Raw genomic sequence first — 20,070 nt, 5'->3', positions numbered from 1 at the left:
TAAGCGACCACCGCAGTGCAGACCGCAAACAAATATGATCAGACATCCGACGAGTGACGGCGATAAGCAGAAACCAACACAAAAACAGAACAAAAAGGGAAAGCCGGCCATCAGAGCAAGTGGCAACACGGCGGATGAATACGGCTTATGCAAGCAAATGTACGTACACACTGACACACCCCTCACGCACACTGGAGAACTCTTACCAAAACACAGACACTCCTCTCACACAGCTGCACGCTTGACACGCGCAAACATCAAAAAACGTAAAGCTAAAATAACATATAAATGTTGCATACTTTTCTGCGGTGGCTGAAAAATCCACTAAGTTGTGCGCAAATACAAAAAAAGCATAGAAGTACTTCATATAAAACCATACACCAGCATAACTATGAAATATATTAAATTAAGTGTGTGCTTAAAACTGAATTTATGAAATTAAGTTAACAGCCTTGGGGTATGCAGACTGCAGACCGTATTTTAATTTCATTTAGTTGCTAAATTTATTAACTAAAAACCCCAACTTAAAGCGGCAGTTTCATTACAAATAAATTGAAAAAATATATATATTTAATCAAATGCCCTAGGACACAGACACACAGAGAGAACAGAGCGAGTGCACATTTTATAAAAACGAGAAATCGCATTCTCAAACAATTTTGTGCAATGGAAAAAATTCTAATTTATTGAGTTAACGCCCATTTTTACACCCTCTGCACATGAACAGGATTTAGCCATTGGCCCACGGGTCTGCCCCACCCCCCGCTCATAGTCACGCTCGGTTGCATTCCACTAGCCATGACCATAACACAGTCTAAAATTCTGCAAGCAAAAAAAAATGGTTATACTATATGGAGGGAAAATTTAACGAAAAATTGCCCAACTCGATGCGACTTGGCCACCCGCCTGTCGTCGACAAATGAAATTTTCACGTTGCTGATGAGAGGCGATCCGATCCCAGGGACCCATAGAGACAGAGAACACACACACGCATCCGCCGAACAAACCCCTTTCTGGATTTACCACACAAACATTTTCGGCTGTGTCCCGGCAAAGGCACAAAAAACACCAAAAAAACAAAAAATAAATTAAAAACTTGCAAAAATTTTAATGGAATTTTTTTCCCCTCTATTTCTACGCTCTCAATCTGCCACTCCCTTCTGCTACGCTTCGCTCCAGTTGCTGGTGTCATCCTGGCTGTCGTTGTTGGCGGTGGCATTGCGGAAATTGTTGTCCCCTTTGATTGTCAAGCGTCGGCTTACACACATAAATGTCACATCAGCATACTATGGGAACATTGCGGGAGGGAGAGTGGGAATGGGAGTGCAAGTGGCAGTCAGAGGGTTAGATGGAGCATCAAAAATAAAAGTTTAGAGAAATATCCGACAGGTTTAGGGAAATGCTTTCTTAACTGGCATTGCCCCTAAAGCTTTAAATTGGTTTTGTGGAACAGAAAAAAGTAAATATTTTACGATAAAAGAATTTTGTATAGCTTCGTTATATTTTCTCCCTTCTAATCTTTAATTATCTAAAATGTTCTTGTCTTGTCATGGTTAAAACTAAATACAAAATAGGTTAAGAAGTATTAATTTTAAACCAACATTTCAAACTTACAACCAGAATATATGTACAACATATTTACACATTTGCAGACCTAAAGCTATGAAACCCCCCTTAAATGATTTTCGACTGAATGAGACTACAGTTTGTCCGGAGAATAGAAACTATTCCACACTGGCTCGATCTTTTGCAGCTCTGGCAGAGTTTTGTATTCAAACTCTCCGCCAATGTTCAGGCACTTGATATTCGTCTCATTCTCGAGGGGTGCAAACTTCAGCGACTTGATGCTCTCACAGTTCGGATCCCCATTGGCCGCAAAGCTCGTCCAGATGTCGATCATGCCCATGATGACCTTGTGCTCGGGCGAATCCGGTGCCGACTGGTGTGACAGCATGCTGTGGAAGATGTAGCACAGATCATCGCCGTGGCACACACCGCGCACCTGGTGGCCGCAAAGCACGATTCGAATGGCATTGCAGAGCTTTGAGTCATAGTCGAAGCGGTACAGATAGGTGGGCGCACTGCCCTGACGCACTCGGGCCAATGCGGCACGATAGATGGGATGCCAGAACTCTCGATATGAGCTGAGCTCGAGGAACTTCATCATGCTGGCCTGATTGCAGTTCTCCTCCCCAAAGTAGGCGCGCTTCAGCTGCAGGCCATAGTTCTCTCTCAGCTTTGGATCCAGATTGTTGCTCATATCGTTGGGCAGTAAATTCTTGCAGTTTCCCACTTCATCCAAGGTGGCCGGACGACGGGAGACCTCTGAGGAATAGACGAAAATCATGAATGAGAGTTCCTTTGAAAGAGCTGCCAAGACTCACCTGGATAAAAAAGCAAACCCTCGAAGCTGGTGCCACCGAACATGATAGGCACCCTGTTGCTCCAGCTGTTCTGCATTAACTCATGTGGTGACTTATCAATAACCGTGTGCTCCGTGCTGTAGGGCTCCGCAACAGGTCCGAAGGCAAATAACACTCGATTGTGTTTTTCATCTTTGCTCAAGACTGTTGCTGAGGCCTTGACTATTTCTCCACCATTTACAGAGCTCAGAAACTCAAAGATTGGCTTGTCCTTGTTATCTCCTGTGTATCCCAGTTTCTGTGCCAGACGATAGGCCCAATCGTTTCTTGGAGGATGGGCCCAAGGACACAATACACTGCCCGACATAACGATGGCCTTGTGGATCAAGCCCTCTGTCTGAGGGCTCAGCGTGAGGAAGTGAGTCGAGGCACCGCCTGCACTCTCTCCAAAGAGCGTCACATTGTTTGGATCCCCACCGAATGCTTCGATGTTCTGCTGCACCCATCTCAGGCCCATAATCTGATCCTTGAGTCCGGCATTGCCTGGCACATTCAACTGTGGATCATCGAGGCTAAGGAAGCCCAAGGCTCCAAGCCGATACGCCACTGTGACCAGCACCACATCCTTGGACATGAAGAAGTCCGGACTGTACATATCCCGCGAGGCTTCGCCCACCTGAAAGCCACCGCCATAGATCCAAACCATCACTGGACGCAATTTATTTGGTTGTAGCTGTAAAAATTAATGCAAAAATTAATATTTTATGTATGTAAATATTTTCACTTTTGGCTACTCACATCCTTGGCATACACATTCAGATACAAGCAATCCTCCGAGCCGGCAAACTTCTTAAAGAACATGTGTGTCTGCAGGGGTTTGTCGGCTGCCGAAGTGCAGTCCAGCTCCCGATCCCATGGCTCCACTGGCTCTGGCGCCTTGAAGCGCAGCTCTCCCACCGGCGGCTTGGCAAATGGTATCTTCTCGAAGCTAAAGTAACTTCCTCCCCAAATGGTGTTGCGCTTTACACCACGCACAGTGCCCAGATTTGTCTTGACCACAGAGTATATGGCTGTTGCAAGCTTTCGCTGCTCATATTTGAAGCTAAGGACCCTGAAAAAATGCAAGAAAATATTTCGATTAAGTATGCAAAGAGTATCGATTGTGTACGGCTTTTTGAATTTATTTGTTCAGCACTGTTATCGTGAGTTTCATTCCTATCTTGGATACAAGTGTGCACTCTTCTACATAATACTTTATGTGCGAATCTAACCCACTGAAAGGTAGTCACGCATTGGGGCCATGCCACCGGGCGAAGCAATTTCAATGTCGTTTTGTGGTCTCTTTGTTGTTTTGAAAGTCTTACGAATTGTCAATAGGCTTTTGACCAACCTCAACTCGACGCCCAATTCGTTTGATATGCACCAACAGTCTCTATTTTTTGTCTATAACTCTCTGTGGATTTTTATGGATAATTTGTGGGTGGGCGTGAGGCATGATTTTTGCATTTTATGGTTTATTTTTATATTATTTCCACTGCGCACCTTCGCTAGGGGTAAACAACACATTTTATTTTTAACTGGCATTCTGCAAGTGCACTGACACAATTCGCTCACCATTAATGGTACACGAATGCATACAAATCGGTAATTACAAATTGGATTCAACTGAGATTGAGAGAGAGAAAGGCAACAGAGATCGACGCTGCAAGATTGGACTGCAGAGTACGTGACTGCAATGAGGCTGAGAAAGCCAATACACATATAGAAATTATTGAAATAATCTACATTTAGTTGTCATTAAAAATAATATAGGCAAGTAAAAACTAACAAAGCAAAACTAATTAAGGAAATAAATTCGAATTTTATGACTACTTTGTTTCATTCATTTAACTGCTGCTTTGAATAGCTTTATGTACAGGTGTGAATCCCTTTATCTTATCAGTAAGTTTTGAAAAACACTCTGCAAAAAATCAATGCGATAAAGTTAGTGTTTTTCTTCGACTAAATTACAGTTTCGGATTATATAGTTATGGTTAAGTTATGGTTGCACCTAGCAACAAATAAAAACGGATGGGAAACCACTGACTAATCCCATTGATTTCACATAGCCATAAATGCATATTAATTTCGACCATAGATAACTATCGAACAACAACACATCGAAATGGCTTATATAATTTTGTTGGTCCTAAAAAGCTGTCGTGTCATGCCCGTGGAGCAGAAATCGTCGTCTATCACCTGAAAGTGAAATGAACCCTGTACCCTAGAGACTTATCAGTATGGTTTCTACATATATTTATATGTGTGTATAGAAACCAATTAAGTTGTCAGGAAATTATACACATACTGAATAAAAAGTGTTGTATCTTAGAAGTAGTACGGCAAAAAAGTGGATTAAAAAAAGGCTCAAACGGGTATTAAAAAAACATTATTATAGACATGTGGCAACATTAATAATTATATTGTCTATAATTAGATACATCCCCGAAAGAAATATAAGAAGGGAGATATAGAAGCATCTCACTATTAAGTTGCATGTCTTTATGGTTAAACAATTATAATTAAAAGAAATAATTGAGGCAACAACTCTTTAGATACTCTTTGATACTAACAGCTTGAAAAGTCTTTTCACTGTGTAAACTATATTATGTGCTTATTAAATTACATTTTTATACACTCTTTTATTCTTGAAAATAGTTCCTAACCATTAGGAACTTTTCCGCTGTCAGGGTATCCCACACTTCGACTCGCACAAACACCGCCTGTACCTTTCTTTTTATGCTTTTCAAATGAAAAACCTATATAAATATGGATACGCGTACCAAACCCGCACTTTAACAAATATATATATTTGCAATTAACACAATTGCATGGCTTTGCAATAATTTATGTTAAAAATACTAACCATCCGCAAAATTGCTAATAGACCTGCGAAAAACGTGCAAAAAATAAAATAAGCAAACAAATGGAACAACGGGGCAATAGCAACACCAACAAAAACAAACAAAACTAACGAATGCCGCCGCAACAATGGAAGCATCGCGCATGAATCAGTGAAGGGGGTGAAGGAAGGGTAAAAAACAAACGGCAAAAGAGGAACAAGACAAAAAAGAAGAAGCAGCATCATTAAGTTTATGCAAAACAACAACAAAAACAGCAACAGCAACAGCAGAAAATCCACAAAAACCAACCAGCAGCAAAAGTTTGCGCAACAATTTCACCAACACAACAAATGTATACGATATCATGTGTACGCATATTTTAATGCATGTCTGTATTGCAAAGCCCCTCCAGTCATCTCCCCCACACAAACACTACGTGGAGAGACCTCAAAACACAGAAAGGCATTTAACGCTTGAAGAAAAGAGGGAAAAAGCAAGAAAACGAGGAAACACTCGAACTCACTTAAAGGTCAGCTTCAGCATATCCATGAAGCGTGTGGCCATCTTTTCCTTTAGTTCACACTTTTATCACACTTTTTCATGAACACACAACACCGAACAACAAATTGAATATTTTACTAGCGTTTTACAATTTGCTATGGGAGCGTGGCAGAGAACCCACAGAGAAAGTGTCACAATGTGGTAAACTCAAGTTAACGCGAGGCGGTGGGGAAGCAAGCAGATGGAACAAAAACACGACGCGTTTCGAGTGTGCGGCAGAGACTGACTAAAGTCGGGCGATCGTGGGGTATCCATATACTAAGCTCCACCACCAGTTGCTGCTCGCTCAGAGAATGAGGCAGACAGCTGATTGCTTACCTACTCTCTGCATTCCAAATACTGGAATGAATATACCGGTTCCACAAAAGCTCCGAAAGCTTAACACGGAAAGCTTCTGCTGCTTCTTCCATTAACAGTATGTTAAGTAAGATCAATGTAAGCGGACATCGCGCTGAACTGTAATGTTAGCAGATGCATGTTAGCAGGAGAATCAATAACAGTTCAGATCGCTTTGAATCTCATGCATAAGTGTACACACATCTACAAACATGTTCCGGAACTACATACAATTTAAAGTGTGTTAACCCATAGAAAAAAACCAGCTGCTGGTGAATAGCACGTCCGTCAGCCGAACCACCTTGAAAGTGAACCTAAACTTAGGCTAATTAACAAAGCAGCAGACAGGCCGGCCAGCCCAACGCTTTCGAAAGCTCTTTTTCCAAGCACCACTTAATGAGTGCATAGTGCCCCACTAACTAGTGCACACACGCAGACATTAATAGGTTTTTACAACAATAAGTATAATGGCACATGTGACTGTGAACTTGACTTTGGTCTGATAATTATGCAATTTCCTTGTGTCAGCGGTGCCCAGCACTTGATTCGACTAAGTAAAACCTGCTGACGGGCTGATTTCTTTATTAAAAGTGGGGGGCCTTAATCGAAACATATCCATTATAGATGAAAGTCGTCTGGCGTTGTGTGGGTTGGTTCACTTTGAGTGATGACTGTATCAGCCTCTGCGGATGGTACATCATCGCAGAGAATGACTTGTAGGCAGATAACTAAAAGGAAACTAATACACAGAATATATAGTAGTAAATAGAATTGAAATGGAAATATATAATACCTAAGCAACAAGTACAATCCAATTGGTGTAGACATTTTGTTGTATAACGCTGGCTGTCACGAATGGAACTAAACCGGGGAAATCATTCAAGATTATTTCTAGCAAAACGATGTCAGTTAATAGAAATGATTTACTCTAATGATTAGCACTTACCAGCTGATTCACAGCTACAGTCGCTTGCACTATCCATTCTCTAATCAATTTCAATCAAAAAAGGTTAATGTGCTCTCTAGTTATTCTACAATAATTATAACCGCCAATCACCGTGGCAAAGCAAAAGAGAGAATTCAATTTTAATGGTAACCAATTAGCAAGGAATTAGTCACGCTGTATTTAATCCTACGATTTATCTATTTTTGAGTATTAATTTTTGGGACGTGTGCGATAAATTGTTGCCCAGACGTTCTCCATGACGTCTGTTGTTTCAGATTTATGCTATGCCAACTCAAAGTTTTATTAGCATGATAATGGCAATGCAGTCACATGGAGCGATAGTTCAAGCTTTTGACTGATTCACACTTACTTTTGTATAAAATCCCAGTTGGTCATGATGCGTGGAACATCACTACTTCGACGGAAACTTACAAATTTCACAGCATTATATAGTGTTCTCATTTTAAATATTTGATAACTAAATCAAAGTATTTTTCCAATTTATTTATATTGTTCTCTCTTTCGGGTTTCAAATACATTTTTGAGATATTTATTTTGTGTTTTTTTCTTTTTTTATTAAAATACGGACTTATATACCATTTCAAATTACATAGTTTCTTTTGCATCACATTACTTTGAAGCTTTTGACAAAAACGGACTCGAATACACAGAGAAGTTTCTTTCTTAACGCATATATGTATGTATATATTTTGAAACATATTATTTTAACATTTAATCGTCTTGTGCACATTCCTAAAACAATTCCCAAGTTATCAGTTTGTTGTTTTGTTAATTTGTTCATTAGTTTTTTGTTTTTGTTTTATCTATAAACATATTCTAAAAAATTATGTATAACTTGGACAGGTTTTTTTTGTCTTGATTTGTTGGTTTGTTCAAAAAAACGTATGCATATAAAACAGGTAAATATCCAAAAGACTTAAGCTACAAATATATATAAATTAATTTTCGGGTTTCTTGGATTAAATTTACAATATATATATATATATGTTTTTTAAAAACACAAATGGAAAATGATTGGCATTTTACTGGGGGCGGGTGTAAGATTGTGTGCGGCTTTTGCTAATTGGAAGAAAATATATAATTGAAATCCTAACTAAAATATAGTATGTGTGCGTTTCGGAGGACCTTAAACTTATATCGATAGAAAATATGTTTGATATTTGTTGGTTGGTTTGTTTGTTTCATTAGCGACGCGACTCATTAAAGGAACATTTAATAGATTTATAACATTTCGCTTAGCTCAGATTCTTGGCTGTCTTTGTTTACTGTTTCTTTTTGTTTTCGTTTTTGTTTTTTTGGTAGTTTCTCATAGAAGGTACTTCAGTTGCGACTTGTGTTTCATACTCATAACTACTGCCTGGCTTACATTACGCTTCCCGATATAGTTCAGACCTATTCCAGATAGATATACACAGATACATGTAGAAGCTGCTAAAACTTTAACACACTTAAATAGAATCTTTCGATATTGGCAAAAACTTAACAACAGTAGAGGGGGGTGTTTCATTTTTGTTTAGGCCTAAAGCTACGCTTTTGCATTGTTTTGAACAGAGGCTTTCGAACATAAAGCTGTTAGAATCGTACAGGTAAAGCTACATATCTACATCTAAGTGGAGATACTCCACACATTCCATTCCATACCAATCGCAAGTCGCAGGTCGCAATCGCAATCGCTTTTCCTCCCACCTCAAAGCAGTTCGTCGCGCCTAAAGAAACTCTCCCAGACCATCAGCTTTCGCAGATCGGGCACATCGATTATTTTCAGCTCATCGGATATATTAAGGCACTTTAGCTGATGCTTCTCGACGGACGCCGCGGACACTGGCTGCCACAGCTCCGACTGATCCGGATCAAAGTTGGGATTACCATAGGCAGCGAAGTGGGTCCACAGACCCACCAGTCGCTCAATGCACTTGTATTCCCGCGTATGGATCTTCAGTTTGCGGGCCAGTGAATTGTAAAAGAGATAGGAGAGATCGTCGCCGTGGCAGGTGCCGCGCACCTTCTTGCCACAACTGAGGATGCGCAGGTGATTGAAGTGCTTCGAATCAAAATCGAAGCGATACAAATAGGTGGGTGCACTCCTGGCATACTCCAGGCGGGACAATACTGTGCGATAGATGGGGAACCAGAAGTACTCATGGGAGACCATCTACAAAAGAAAGAAAGATCTAAGCGTTAGTAAGAGAAAACAGAAACACAAATATTTGCTTGTAACCCACCTGTAGGTACTCGTGGAGTGTATCCAGACTTGGCATTTTATCGCCATAGTAGCACTCCCTCAACTGTTCGCCATAGTCTTTGCATAGAGCACTCTCTCGATCCATGTTCAGTTCTATGGGCACCACAAACCGGCAATCATCCAACTCATTCAGGCAATTGGGTTTGGCTTTGGTCTCTGAATACAGGAGTAGACCCTCATTGGAGACGCCACCCAGGATGAGGGGTATACTGTTGCTCCAGGCGGTGCGCATCATTTCAATGGGTTTCTTCGGCACCACACAATGACTCGTGACAAAGGGTTCGATGACGGGTCCAAAGGAGAAACCAATACGTTCCTTTTTCTCCGCCTCGATGCATAGATCGCCGTTGGCTTTGATTATGTCCGAGCCCTTGGCATTGCTGAGAAACTCCCAGACATCGCGGGTGTTATTCTCACCCGTGTAGCCCGCCTGGACGGCAAGGCGATATGGCCAATTCCTCTGTGGCGTCACCGCCCAGGGGGAGAGTGTGTTGCCCGACATGCAGATGGCCTTGTGGAAGAGACCGCGTGTCTGCTCCGTGATCATCATGTAGTGCACGGAGGCGCTGCCAGCGCTATCACCAAAAATAGTTATGTTTCCGGAATCTCCGCCGAAGCGAGAGCAATTGGCCTTAACCCAACGGAGGGCCAGCACCTGATCTTTAAGCCCAGCATTGCCGGGTACATCCAGCTCAGGATCATCTAAGCAAAGGAAACCTAATGGAAAGGGGCCTCAAAGTTAGCTTAAGTATCTCTAAATTTCAGGGGTTTACTTACCTAAAGGACCCAGTCGATAGTTGATGGATATCACGACCACATCTTCGCGCAGCAAGTAGTCGGGACTGTAGCACTCGCGTGAGGCTTCTCCAAATTGAAAGCCGCCTCCATAGATCCAGACCATCACTGGCATAGGTTTGGTGGGATATAACTGTGTGAGATAAGTCAGATAACCTATTAGTAAAGCCATATCCTAATATCGATAATCAACCTAACTCACATTCTTTGTGTAGACATTGAGGTAGAGGCAGTCCTCGGAACCGTCTGTCATATCGAATACAAAATGTTTCTGCAATGGCTTTGGCCCCTGTGATGTACAGCTGCGCACCTCTGTCCAGATCTCTGGCGGCTGCGGTGCCCTATAGCGGAGCTCACCCAGTGGTGGTTTGGCAAAGGGTATGCGCTCGAAGCTGAAATATGGCTGGCCATAGATGGACTTTCGTTTGACACCCTTGATGGGTCCATAGGTGGTGCTAACGACAGTCTTTTCGCTGGTCCTATAGCGACGCTGTTGCACTTTAAAGTCCACCATTCTGCAAAAGGATAGAGGAAATAACAAATTTAGAGAGGGCTGCTAAAAAGAGTGAGACTTGAAACGTAATCTTCGAGAAAGAAAACGAAATGTTACCATTTATCAGTAACAATAAACGACGTCAGCTTTGCTGATATTGATGGGACTGTCTTTTCCGTTTAACTTTTTCAGCTGATAAGGTTAATTCTTTATCAGCCTGGGGGCCCCAGGTGTGTACCATTTATCAGTGCCGGCATAGAACCACAAACCCCAACCCCATAGGCCGTCTCGAATCATATTTAAATGGTAGGCAATGTTTTTCGTTTGTTTGTATTTATTTCGAATAAACAAAATCCACTCTGCTCTGGTATCATTCGTCTCGCTTTTGGTATCAAATGATAGACAAAAGTAACAAAACAAACAAATTTCCTAGAGCAAGTCATTCAACTTGGGAGCAAACCTAAATTCAAGGGCAAAAGGCCACTTTTATTAAGGTAAATTTTTGTATTTAGCTTGGCAGATACGAGTAAGTGAATGGATCTGAGGGGATAATGGATATACGTACACGAAAATACAGAGATTTTTTATGTTCTCTGGGAAATTGGGTTAATCGGTACACAAAAAAAGAACTCAAGGTTGTACACTTGCCAAACGAATTTGTGAATTCAAGAAAAGTGTTTTATGGGAAGACCTTTAATGTGCTTCTAGGAATTACCCATAAAAATGTATTTATAAACATATAGTTGTACCATTTCTGTACTCAAATCTTAATTGTAGAAAATAGAAGGTGCCTTTTGTGTTCTGCCAAAAATAGATACACAAATTATATTAAAATTTATAAAGACCTCAAGGTTTTTTTTATTGATAAGGTGCACCGAATTCTCGCAGCTTTTGCTTAGTTTTTGCACTTAAATCTTGATTTTAATTAATGTTTCAATCATATTTTTTCCCACTGAAACGCTCAACGATAGGGCCGGCCATTGTTTATCGATTGCCCTTAATGGTTTCATCAGGTACACAAAATAAAACCGATTTCGTCATGGTATTTTCCTATTCTGATTGCCTGCAGCAAAAAAAGTCAAATGAAACGTGTTTCAAATTTGAATTATGCATTTTATGGCTGCCCCCACACTCGCACACACATGTCATAAAAGCAAAAGGAAATAAAGAACGAACTCAGCCAAAACGCCAAGTGATCTGTCTGTCCACAGGCATTGTTTTCTTTTGTTCAAAAAATGTCAACAGCAAAAACCAAGGGTAAGCGAACGAAAAATATATCAAAATTTATGTTTATTAATAGCCGGAACGAGCTGTTGCCCATTTTTCGACTCACTTGGAAGATGAAAGTCCCCCAAAACGCATGATGTGAATAATACATCCGGAGCAATTTTTGGTCTATCGTAGACCTTGGCCTTGAACTTAACACAAAGGGAAATTGTTTTGGGTGGGGGCGAGAAAGTGAAAGGGAATGGGAACGCTTAGGCTAATGGTCGGCACCTATAAAAAGAAAGTCAATATAAATAATGTTTATGACGGACAGGGTCTGTTGGAGTCATAAAAGATTATATCCTAATGCCAGGCTTGCGTGTAAGAGTCCAATGCCTCATTGGACGCACACCTAGATGGGATCCTGGGGACTGCCCATTGGGTTTTAGGGTCAGTTATAAAATGCCAAGAGCCCAGAGGAACCTACACAAATTAGTCGATGGTTAATTTTTAGAGCCTTTAGTCCCACAAATTATGCAGAATATTGGACACGTACTTTGATGAAATCTGAAACATTCCATCAAATGTTTAATCTATGTAAATACTTAATTTGTTTGTATTTCATTTCTTTTCTGCTTAGCTTTTCCGTTCCTCGTTCTCTTCCTTTTTTCATCTTCTCAAATCTTGTGGAAAATCTTTCTGCTAAACGATCTTGTGTGTCCCTCACTGATTTATGTGTTATTCTTGGCCTCTGTACAACAAATCTCAAGCGATAAATTTGAAGAAAAATAAACAAGAACAAGATTCTCTTTTCTCTTTTTTTTTTTGCTTACACCAAGAAGGCAAATATTCAGCTGCTTATGAGCATGAAGTGACGACAGCAGGCACCACCAGAGCAGGGCTGAAAATACCAGAGACCAGAACCCCAAAGGCAAATAAACTTTTGTGCAAAAATAACGGAACAGAAGCGATACAATTCTTGAGTTTTATTATTTCCGAATTCGTTAAAATGTGAAATTAATTAAGGCAAATGTTTGTAAGCAAAGGAATTAAAGGAAACTCACTAGGGAGTCCCACATTTGCTCCCAAAAGTTCCATATTTCAGTGCAAATTGTAGGTTAAAGAAAGCCGTCATCCACTCAAAGCTAGCTAGAGTTAAATGAACCCTAGCGAGTCACTAATTTAGTAGAAAAATGGCACCTAGAATGCCACCTTTTAGTTTCCTCTGAAATGTTATGTGTTCTACTTTCATAAAACTCATAATCTTGGTTATGCGGCTTTTTTTTTAAGTCATCCAATTTAATTCTGAAGAAGAAAAAGGCATGAAAACAATCATATAATTATGAAATAAAAACCCAACATGCCCAGGCTTCTCTTGACATCATGTCAGGCATTTGGAATCACATTAAAGTTGAGAGTGCTCTGTAGAACCCCGCAGAGAACAGAGTCTTATCAGGGACGGTTTTGGAAACATTTTCAACGCAGCTTCAGCGGCATTTGCGGCAGGTTTATATGCCAGTGGAAGCACCAGATAAGCTCGGCTTATGTCATGAGTGAATCAATTCATTTTCCATACACCATACTACCCCAAGCCTAATCTGCCACGCTCCGCTCTGCTATCAGCCAGACGTAGGACAAATCCGCCACGCGATTACCCATATAATCTAGACAAGCATCAAATATTGTTCAAATGACTAACTGACAGACAGATAGACAAACAAACACACAGAGAAACAGAAGGTACAGACAACAAGTCATGGTCAAGTTAGTTTTAGGCCAAAGAGAACGCTAAAATATGATTATGGCGAATCATAAAGAACACAGACAGGCACCGATATTAAACACACCCCAAAGAGCCACATCATAGAATTTAATTTCCGTTGCAGAGTACCCATCAAAAAAAATAAAAAATAATAAAAGTTGCCTTCTATTTGTAGACATTTTACATGAGAGTGCGGCGGACATGGCGCTGACCTTGGCAAGGCTGCCAAAGCTCATTCTCAATGAAAGCTTCCCCATTGCGCCATGAATGAACATGATGCAGAAAGCTTACAAGGATACAGCAACTGACTGTCTGCCAGAAGGTTCTGAATGGAATGCGCACAGATAGAGAGCAGGTCAAGGAGTCAACCGAAGGCCGAACCAAGAATTTACTGTCCACACTTTATATATTATTTAATAGGAACATTTAATTTGATTAACCCTAATGGTCTAACAATATTAAAAACAAACTTTTCAGCTGCTTAATTTGATAAAAAGTCGCTAAAAATTGCAACTCATTCATTGAACAATTCGTATAATATATTCCGCTGCCAGGCAAACGTATCTGGGGATATATACACATATATCGTATATATATATATTTTACTTATCTGAATGTTTGCTCTTGTTGCGGCAATTCTTTCATTCTTTATTCATTTAAAACATTTTTTTGCTGCCACACAAAAGCTTTTTACACAAAAAAAAAAGAAATAATAGAGAGAAGAAAATGCGGCAAAATTAAATGAAATTGACATGCCTGCATGTGTGTTAGTTTATGTGTGTATCTATGTATGTGTGTGCTTGTGTGGGTGTGTGGGTGTGTAGGTGGAAGCACGAATTGCTAGCGACAAAAATTTCATAGAATATAGGCGAAATTTTTATGCCGCAGTCATACCCACTCGTCGGCAATGGGCAATGTCAGAAATACATGCACGCAAACCATACGAATACTTAGAAGAAGAATGCAGATAAATCAGCAAAATGTGAAGGAAATAAATTATTAACAGGTGACAACACTATTTTGTACACTTTGCAACACTAACATACTGTTAAGCAATGCAATTTTTAGCACCAAGCGGTTGGCTTAATAAGTAGCTAATTGTGCAAAGCATTTCAGCCTATTCCCACACTGGTTACCGTGCTAAACAACACTGAAACTTGTCTATAAGAGAAACAAACAAATTTCTTTTGTGATTTCTTATTTCTTTCTTGTGCTTGCCATTTTTTCATTAACTTAACAGTGTACTGTGTTTTAATTTTGATGCCTCCCCCTTCCAATAAATATTTAAATGATTTTAATTAAACTTTTCCCAATTCCGGTTGTCCGATTCCCACAATCTCTTCTACTTCTTGCGCTGATTTTCGCCGGCAAGAATCATGGCAATGCGTATAAAGATATTGAGAGCATCCATATATATAGCCAGAGCCATATTGATTGGATCGAATTGGGAAACGCCATACTGTGGATGCAACTCGGCTGCGTGCACAATGCGCTGTGTGTCGTAGAGCAAGAATCCGCTGAACAAGATCAATCCGCCGTAGATCGACATGCTGGCCAGGCCAGCGCCCACGGCTGTTGTGGGTGGCAGCCACATACCAGCCAGAGATGCGGCAAAGACTACACCCAATCCAATGGCCAAGGGACCGCCCAGGTGGAGGAATTTATCGCTTGGTGCACACGCGGCCACCGTGGAGAGGGCGCCAACAATACCGCCCGTGTAGATCAGGGCTCGTGTCATAATTGGACCGCCCAGGAAGCACATGGGCGCCAGCACTGCGCCAAGAACGGTGCAATGGGCCAGCCAGGCCAGCTGCTTGGCCCCGAATCCTTCCTTGTATTCGAGTGAGTGGGTAAGGGCTCCGGAGGCCATCACCACGCCCAGGGTAATGAGCCCGGCCATCATACCGGAGCGAGTCATCAGATTCATGACGGCCTCAGACTGGAAAAAGGCAGCCGCTGCGGCAGCTGTGATTCCACACGATGCCCCAAAGTAAGCATAAGTGGCATGGATGCGATCCCGCACATACTGCGGCCACATCATCGAATGATCATAGAGGCTGGCTTGCTTGGACAGGCCCAGTCCGTAGTAGCAGAGTCCCACGAGACCCATGAGGGCAGCTCCTGCTGCCGCACCTTTGCCCATGGAGTAGGCGTTCTCGCTGGGCGGTCCCATCAGTCGATCCTTGAGCGAGGGTCCACGCGTACGACTCTCCAGATGCGAACGCTCGCGATCCTTGGACTCACGTGAATAGTCCCGACGCAGCATATTCTGTAGTTGCTTCTTTGGTATCAGGGACTTGCCCTGGCCCATCCATGGTAGTGGACAAGGATTCTGCTTCATCAGCGGCATAACTTTGGTCGATTGCCACAGTCGCTGCCCTGTGACCTGCCCCAGGAGACTTGACGAACGTCCTGGCAGGACGTGACTCAAGCGAATCAACAGCATTGTTACAGATTCCCAATTAAATTTTTATAGAAAGGCTACAAATATTTTTCTGCCTTGTTTGGTGTTTTCTAACTTTTATCGGAATGATTCAATGATGAAAAGGCTACTAGGATAAGTAGAGAATTTTTCCACAGAAAAAAGATTGTTTCTAGATTAATTTGTTGAAGAATGCTTCAGAGATTCATTCGCCAAAGAATTCACAAGAAATATTTGCACGTGCCGTTGAGAAAACTTACAAATGATAGCAGCAGAATATTGTCTCAAATTGAAGGTTAATTGGTTTCCCACAGATGAATTCGTTGTGTCAATTGAGACAGATATTCAAATTGATTTCGTTCAATAAATAAGAAGCACTTTTGGTCAATTCGAAATTATAATTTTAGATGCCCCCAAACGAGATTGTTTCGTGAGGTGCCAATCTAGCCAATGAATATTGAAAATACATTGTATAAGAATTTTCTGGCAACTTATTTATGCCACAAAATTGGATTGAATGTGGGCTTGAAAATGGCATTTCGAACTGTCACAATTCAAAAGCAAAAAGAATTCAACTATGCAAATGAATGCAGAATGGAAAATTCAACGAAAAATTGATGTATTATATAATAAATCTATTTGTATGAAGCAGACAATACGTTGAAAATAACAATAAAATCACACCATTTTGCGGGAGCTCAGTTTCATTAAACTTAAGCTTGATTTTCCCTTCAATGGGCTAATGAAATCATCGTTGTATCGATGGGCCTGAGAGACAGCAGAAACCAAACCAGTTAGCCGCTGCCTCTGATCTCATACAACATTCTCCCTGTCTCTTTTTGGTTTAATTCTCTTTTTTTTTGCAATTTGTGAGTCAGCTGCTGCTGCTGCTGGGTCTACTATAGTTTTTACACAATAGAATAATTTACATGCCCGTACATCCCGCACCGAGAGAGAGAGCAGGGGGCGGCGGTCTAGTTTGCTACCTAATTATTTGCGCAGTTTAAGTGTCGGCACAGAAAAAGCCAAAGACCCCCAGACCGGACTCATATGACAGACAGCTGTAGCTATGGCACTGCGGTTCTATCTGTGTGTGTGTATGGGATATGTCCCTGTGTTTGTGCGTATCTGTGTTTGCTCATTATGAAGACGAGAACTAGAATTTCCTAGAATCAATAGAACGCAAATGAAAGGGGACCCGCCGTCATTAGAAGCCTGTGTCTCACACAGCAACCCCCCTGGAAGGATACCGTCTCAGGTTATTGTTGTTGACTTTTACATAATTATATATGTATGCATGCGCATGTAGGACCCCAAGGACGAGCAATCCCTAGGGGGTAGATAGGAGCAGCTGTTGCTTTAATACTGAGCCAATTTAATTGTTTCCAGCTGTGCTTAACGTCAGAGGCAAAACACGTACAGGAAAAAAAAAATATATGTATGTATACATATACGTATTTACAATAGAAATTCTTATCTGTAGAGTTTTGGGAATACAAAACTACAAGTGTCTTTTATCTTTTGGCGCTTTCTTGAGGGGGATGTGGCAGTGTGGTACTTCCCCAACCATCAATCAGCCAGAACTAATTCAAAGAATTCGCAATTGCTGATCATCAAGGGAATTGACGTCAAAGTGGGGATCTAGTGGATGGATCTAGGCATATGTACATCATTGCGAATTGTGTGCCCCAAGAGCACTATATATGGTCTGGGGCATGAGGTGTGCAACTTAATTATATAGTGTGCCTTAGATTGGATGACAGCACTGTGGCTGATGTCATGATGAGAGACTTGCCTAAATTGGGGTAATCGTTAAGGCAAGTCATTCAATTGTAAATTTACAAAATGAAAGCGGTATTAATCTATCTATTTAAAGATAAATATAGTCAGATAATATATCGCTTAATATGCAATATTCAACTTACTTGAGTCCAATTTTGAACTGATCAAATGCAGCCATGGAAGACATTTTGGTGTTCTCTTATGTTCCGGGCTCAAATTTAATCAAAAATATTGTATATAGCTCTTCTCTCTTTTATGTTATGTTTCTTTGGTTTTTCTTTTAAAAATATGTATTACAAAAATTACTTTTAGTTGTATCAAAAAGTCGGTTGGTTGAACCACGACAGCTGTTGTTTTTGTTTTTTGGCTTTTTTTGTTTGGTTGGCCTTGCAAGGACCCGCGTTGTGTATCAACAAAAATATAGTCTCTGTAGCTTGGCTACTGATAAGGAGCTTTCGTGTCCTGCGCACAAACACAATCACAAAGCACCCACAGAATGAACGAACCGAACCCCTTCCCGCACAGCAGGAAAAACACACGCGCTGTGGCACCACACGCAGGATAATTTACACGACGAAAAAAGCACAGATTCCGCAGCATTTATCACACATAACACAAGCGCAAAAACAATCCACTTTTCGGTTTAAATTCTTTTGAATACTGCCACCAACTATTACTTGCTTTTCTGTCGGTTTTTATTAGTAGTATATATAGTTTGTGTTGTTGCTTTAGTTGATGGTGGAACGGTGTGTGCTTTGTCGGTCCGGATTCTGTTCAGTTCAGCTTTTGTTGCCGTTACGCGTCCGCTTGGCGTGAAGGCAGCTCATCAACTGTGCGCAAAAGCACGCGCTATAAAAGTTCTAAGCGAACGAAACACCACACAGCGATAAAGCTTTTCCCCTCTCTTCCAACCTTAACATAAAAGCATGCGGCGATACGTTGCGATGCGATGCGATGCGTTGGGTGCGAAGTGGATGGGTGGGTGGCGTATCTCTATGAACCTTATCTATAATTCAGAAGCCTCACAATTATGTTTATTGAGGCATTCTTCTATGGAAACTGACTCACTCTCGCAATTACATGGCAAAAATTTCGACTTTGTCCTGTGGCATTTATCGATGAGCCCCCGCCTCATATGAGCTTTATCATTGCCAAAAACAAAAACAAAAACAAATAAGAAATAGCTGATAATACAAAAACCATATTGATAGGCTGCGGCGCGGGTAACAAGTTGTGATTTTGCTGATTCGACACTGAAATTCCATGTGCCGTGTCTCTTTTTTTGTTTGACGATGGTTGAGGACATGCGGCGTGTGTGTAATCTTTATGGCCCACTCACTCATCGTGTGATAAGAATGTGTGGAACCAATTTCTGCGAATGAGTCAGTTTAGGGAGTACTTCGAGGAAGCCATCATCGATCTCAGGCAATAGGGAAAGTACCCACTCATGTGGATAGACTATCGATAGACTGTTATTAGGTAGTACCATACATAAGTAGTCTCTAATACTCAAGCAGCAATAATATAATATAATTATAATATATAATACATTGGGATTGAGTAATAATTATAAGGGATAAAATGGTCAAAGAGAATCAAGATAGGTTGTGATTTGAATTTTGTTACCTTTAGTTCTTAGAATCCTTTTGACCTTAAAGCTTCTTTCATATTTCATAATTTTTAGCCAGAAACTACTTATGACTTCATCGTAACTCAAATATATCCATGGTCACTCCCACTCTGGGCTCTTTGCATTCCAGGAAATGTTGTGTATTACCTCAAATAAAGTCATTCATTATAAGTGGGGCATGCGTCCCGCCACCCATGTCCCTTGAGGCAAACCAAACAAAATCAAGTGGAAAAAGCAAAATAAGGGAAGGCAAGAAAGGAAAGTCAACAACACACAGCCACAGCTAATTGAAAGGAGCTACAGACTGACTCCTGTTGCTATGTAAAAGCTTTCTGCTAAATAAAAGCTTAAATTGAATAGCTTTTTCCCTTAGCTTTTGGCCAGCTTTTAACGGTCAAACATTTATTTTGATTTGTTTCATATTAAGTTTGGATCTTCCCCAAGCAATTACCATAAGTTGTGGTCAGTTCTGGTTTTTGTTTGGATTAGTCTGGCATAAGAAATCAAAGTTGATTGGGCTTAATACGAAACTACGAGCATATGAATATGAATCCATGAGTTTCGTACGAATACTCGTACTGTGTATGGCAGACCGTTTTGTTTTTATTTATGATACATTAAATAAATAA

At 40.8% G+C, this 20,070-nt stretch overlaps 3 protein-coding genes and 1 long non-coding RNA gene across 4 annotated transcripts; all 4 read right to left on the bottom strand.

Annotated features, from left to right (window-relative positions):
• Nucleotides 1-1,519: 1,519 nt before the first annotated feature.
• LOC117898725 lies at nucleotides 1,520-18,096 on the bottom strand. Its single transcript, XM_034808343.1, has 9 exons — nucleotides 17,955-18,096; nucleotides 10,349-10,661; nucleotides 10,129-10,279; nucleotides 9,332-10,068; nucleotides 8,798-9,261; nucleotides 7,459-7,566; nucleotides 3,162-3,474; nucleotides 2,385-3,096; nucleotides 1,520-2,325 (listed from the first exon to the last, which is right to left on the bottom strand). Exons 1-9 carry the CDS (start codon nucleotides 17,996-17,998, stop codon nucleotides 1,700-1,702), a joined length of 3,468 nt encoding a protein of 1,155 aa, XP_034664234.1. The 5' UTR covers nucleotides 17,999-18,096; the 3' UTR covers nucleotides 1,520-1,699.
• LOC117896157 lies at nucleotides 6,596-7,020 on the bottom strand. The gene is made up of 2 exons (XM_034804236.1): nucleotides 6,936-7,020; nucleotides 6,596-6,881 (listed from the first exon to the last, which is right to left on the bottom strand). The coding sequence occupies exons 1-2, from the start codon at nucleotides 6,968-6,970 to the stop codon at nucleotides 6,761-6,763; spliced, it is 156 nt and encodes a 51-aa protein (XP_034660127.1). The 5' UTR covers nucleotides 6,971-7,020; the 3' UTR covers nucleotides 6,596-6,760.
• Nucleotides 11,976-12,386, bottom strand: LOC117896158. Its single transcript, XR_004649001.1, has 2 exons — nucleotides 12,258-12,386; nucleotides 11,976-12,136 (listed from the first exon to the last, which is right to left on the bottom strand). It is a non-coding gene; the product is annotated as an uncharacterized LOC117896158 (long non-coding RNA).
• LOC117896154 (growth hormone-inducible transmembrane protein) lies at nucleotides 14,882-16,122 on the bottom strand. The gene has a single exon (XM_034804232.1). It carries the CDS (start codon nucleotides 16,051-16,053, stop codon nucleotides 14,950-14,952), a length of 1,104 nt encoding a protein of 367 aa, XP_034660123.1. The 5' UTR covers nucleotides 16,054-16,122; the 3' UTR covers nucleotides 14,882-14,949.
• Nucleotides 18,097-20,070: the final 1,974 nt, after the last annotated feature.

Source organism: Drosophila subobscura, chromosome O, assembly GCF_008121235.1.
Source record: "Drosophila subobscura isolate 14011-0131.10 chromosome O, UCBerk_Dsub_1.0, whole genome shotgun sequence".
In the NCBI taxonomy this organism is placed as follows: Eukaryota; Metazoa; Arthropoda; class Insecta; order Diptera; family Drosophilidae; genus Drosophila; species Drosophila subobscura.
Note: the sequence above shows the minus strand (reverse complement) of the source record. Positions and strands in the feature narration are given on the sequence as shown.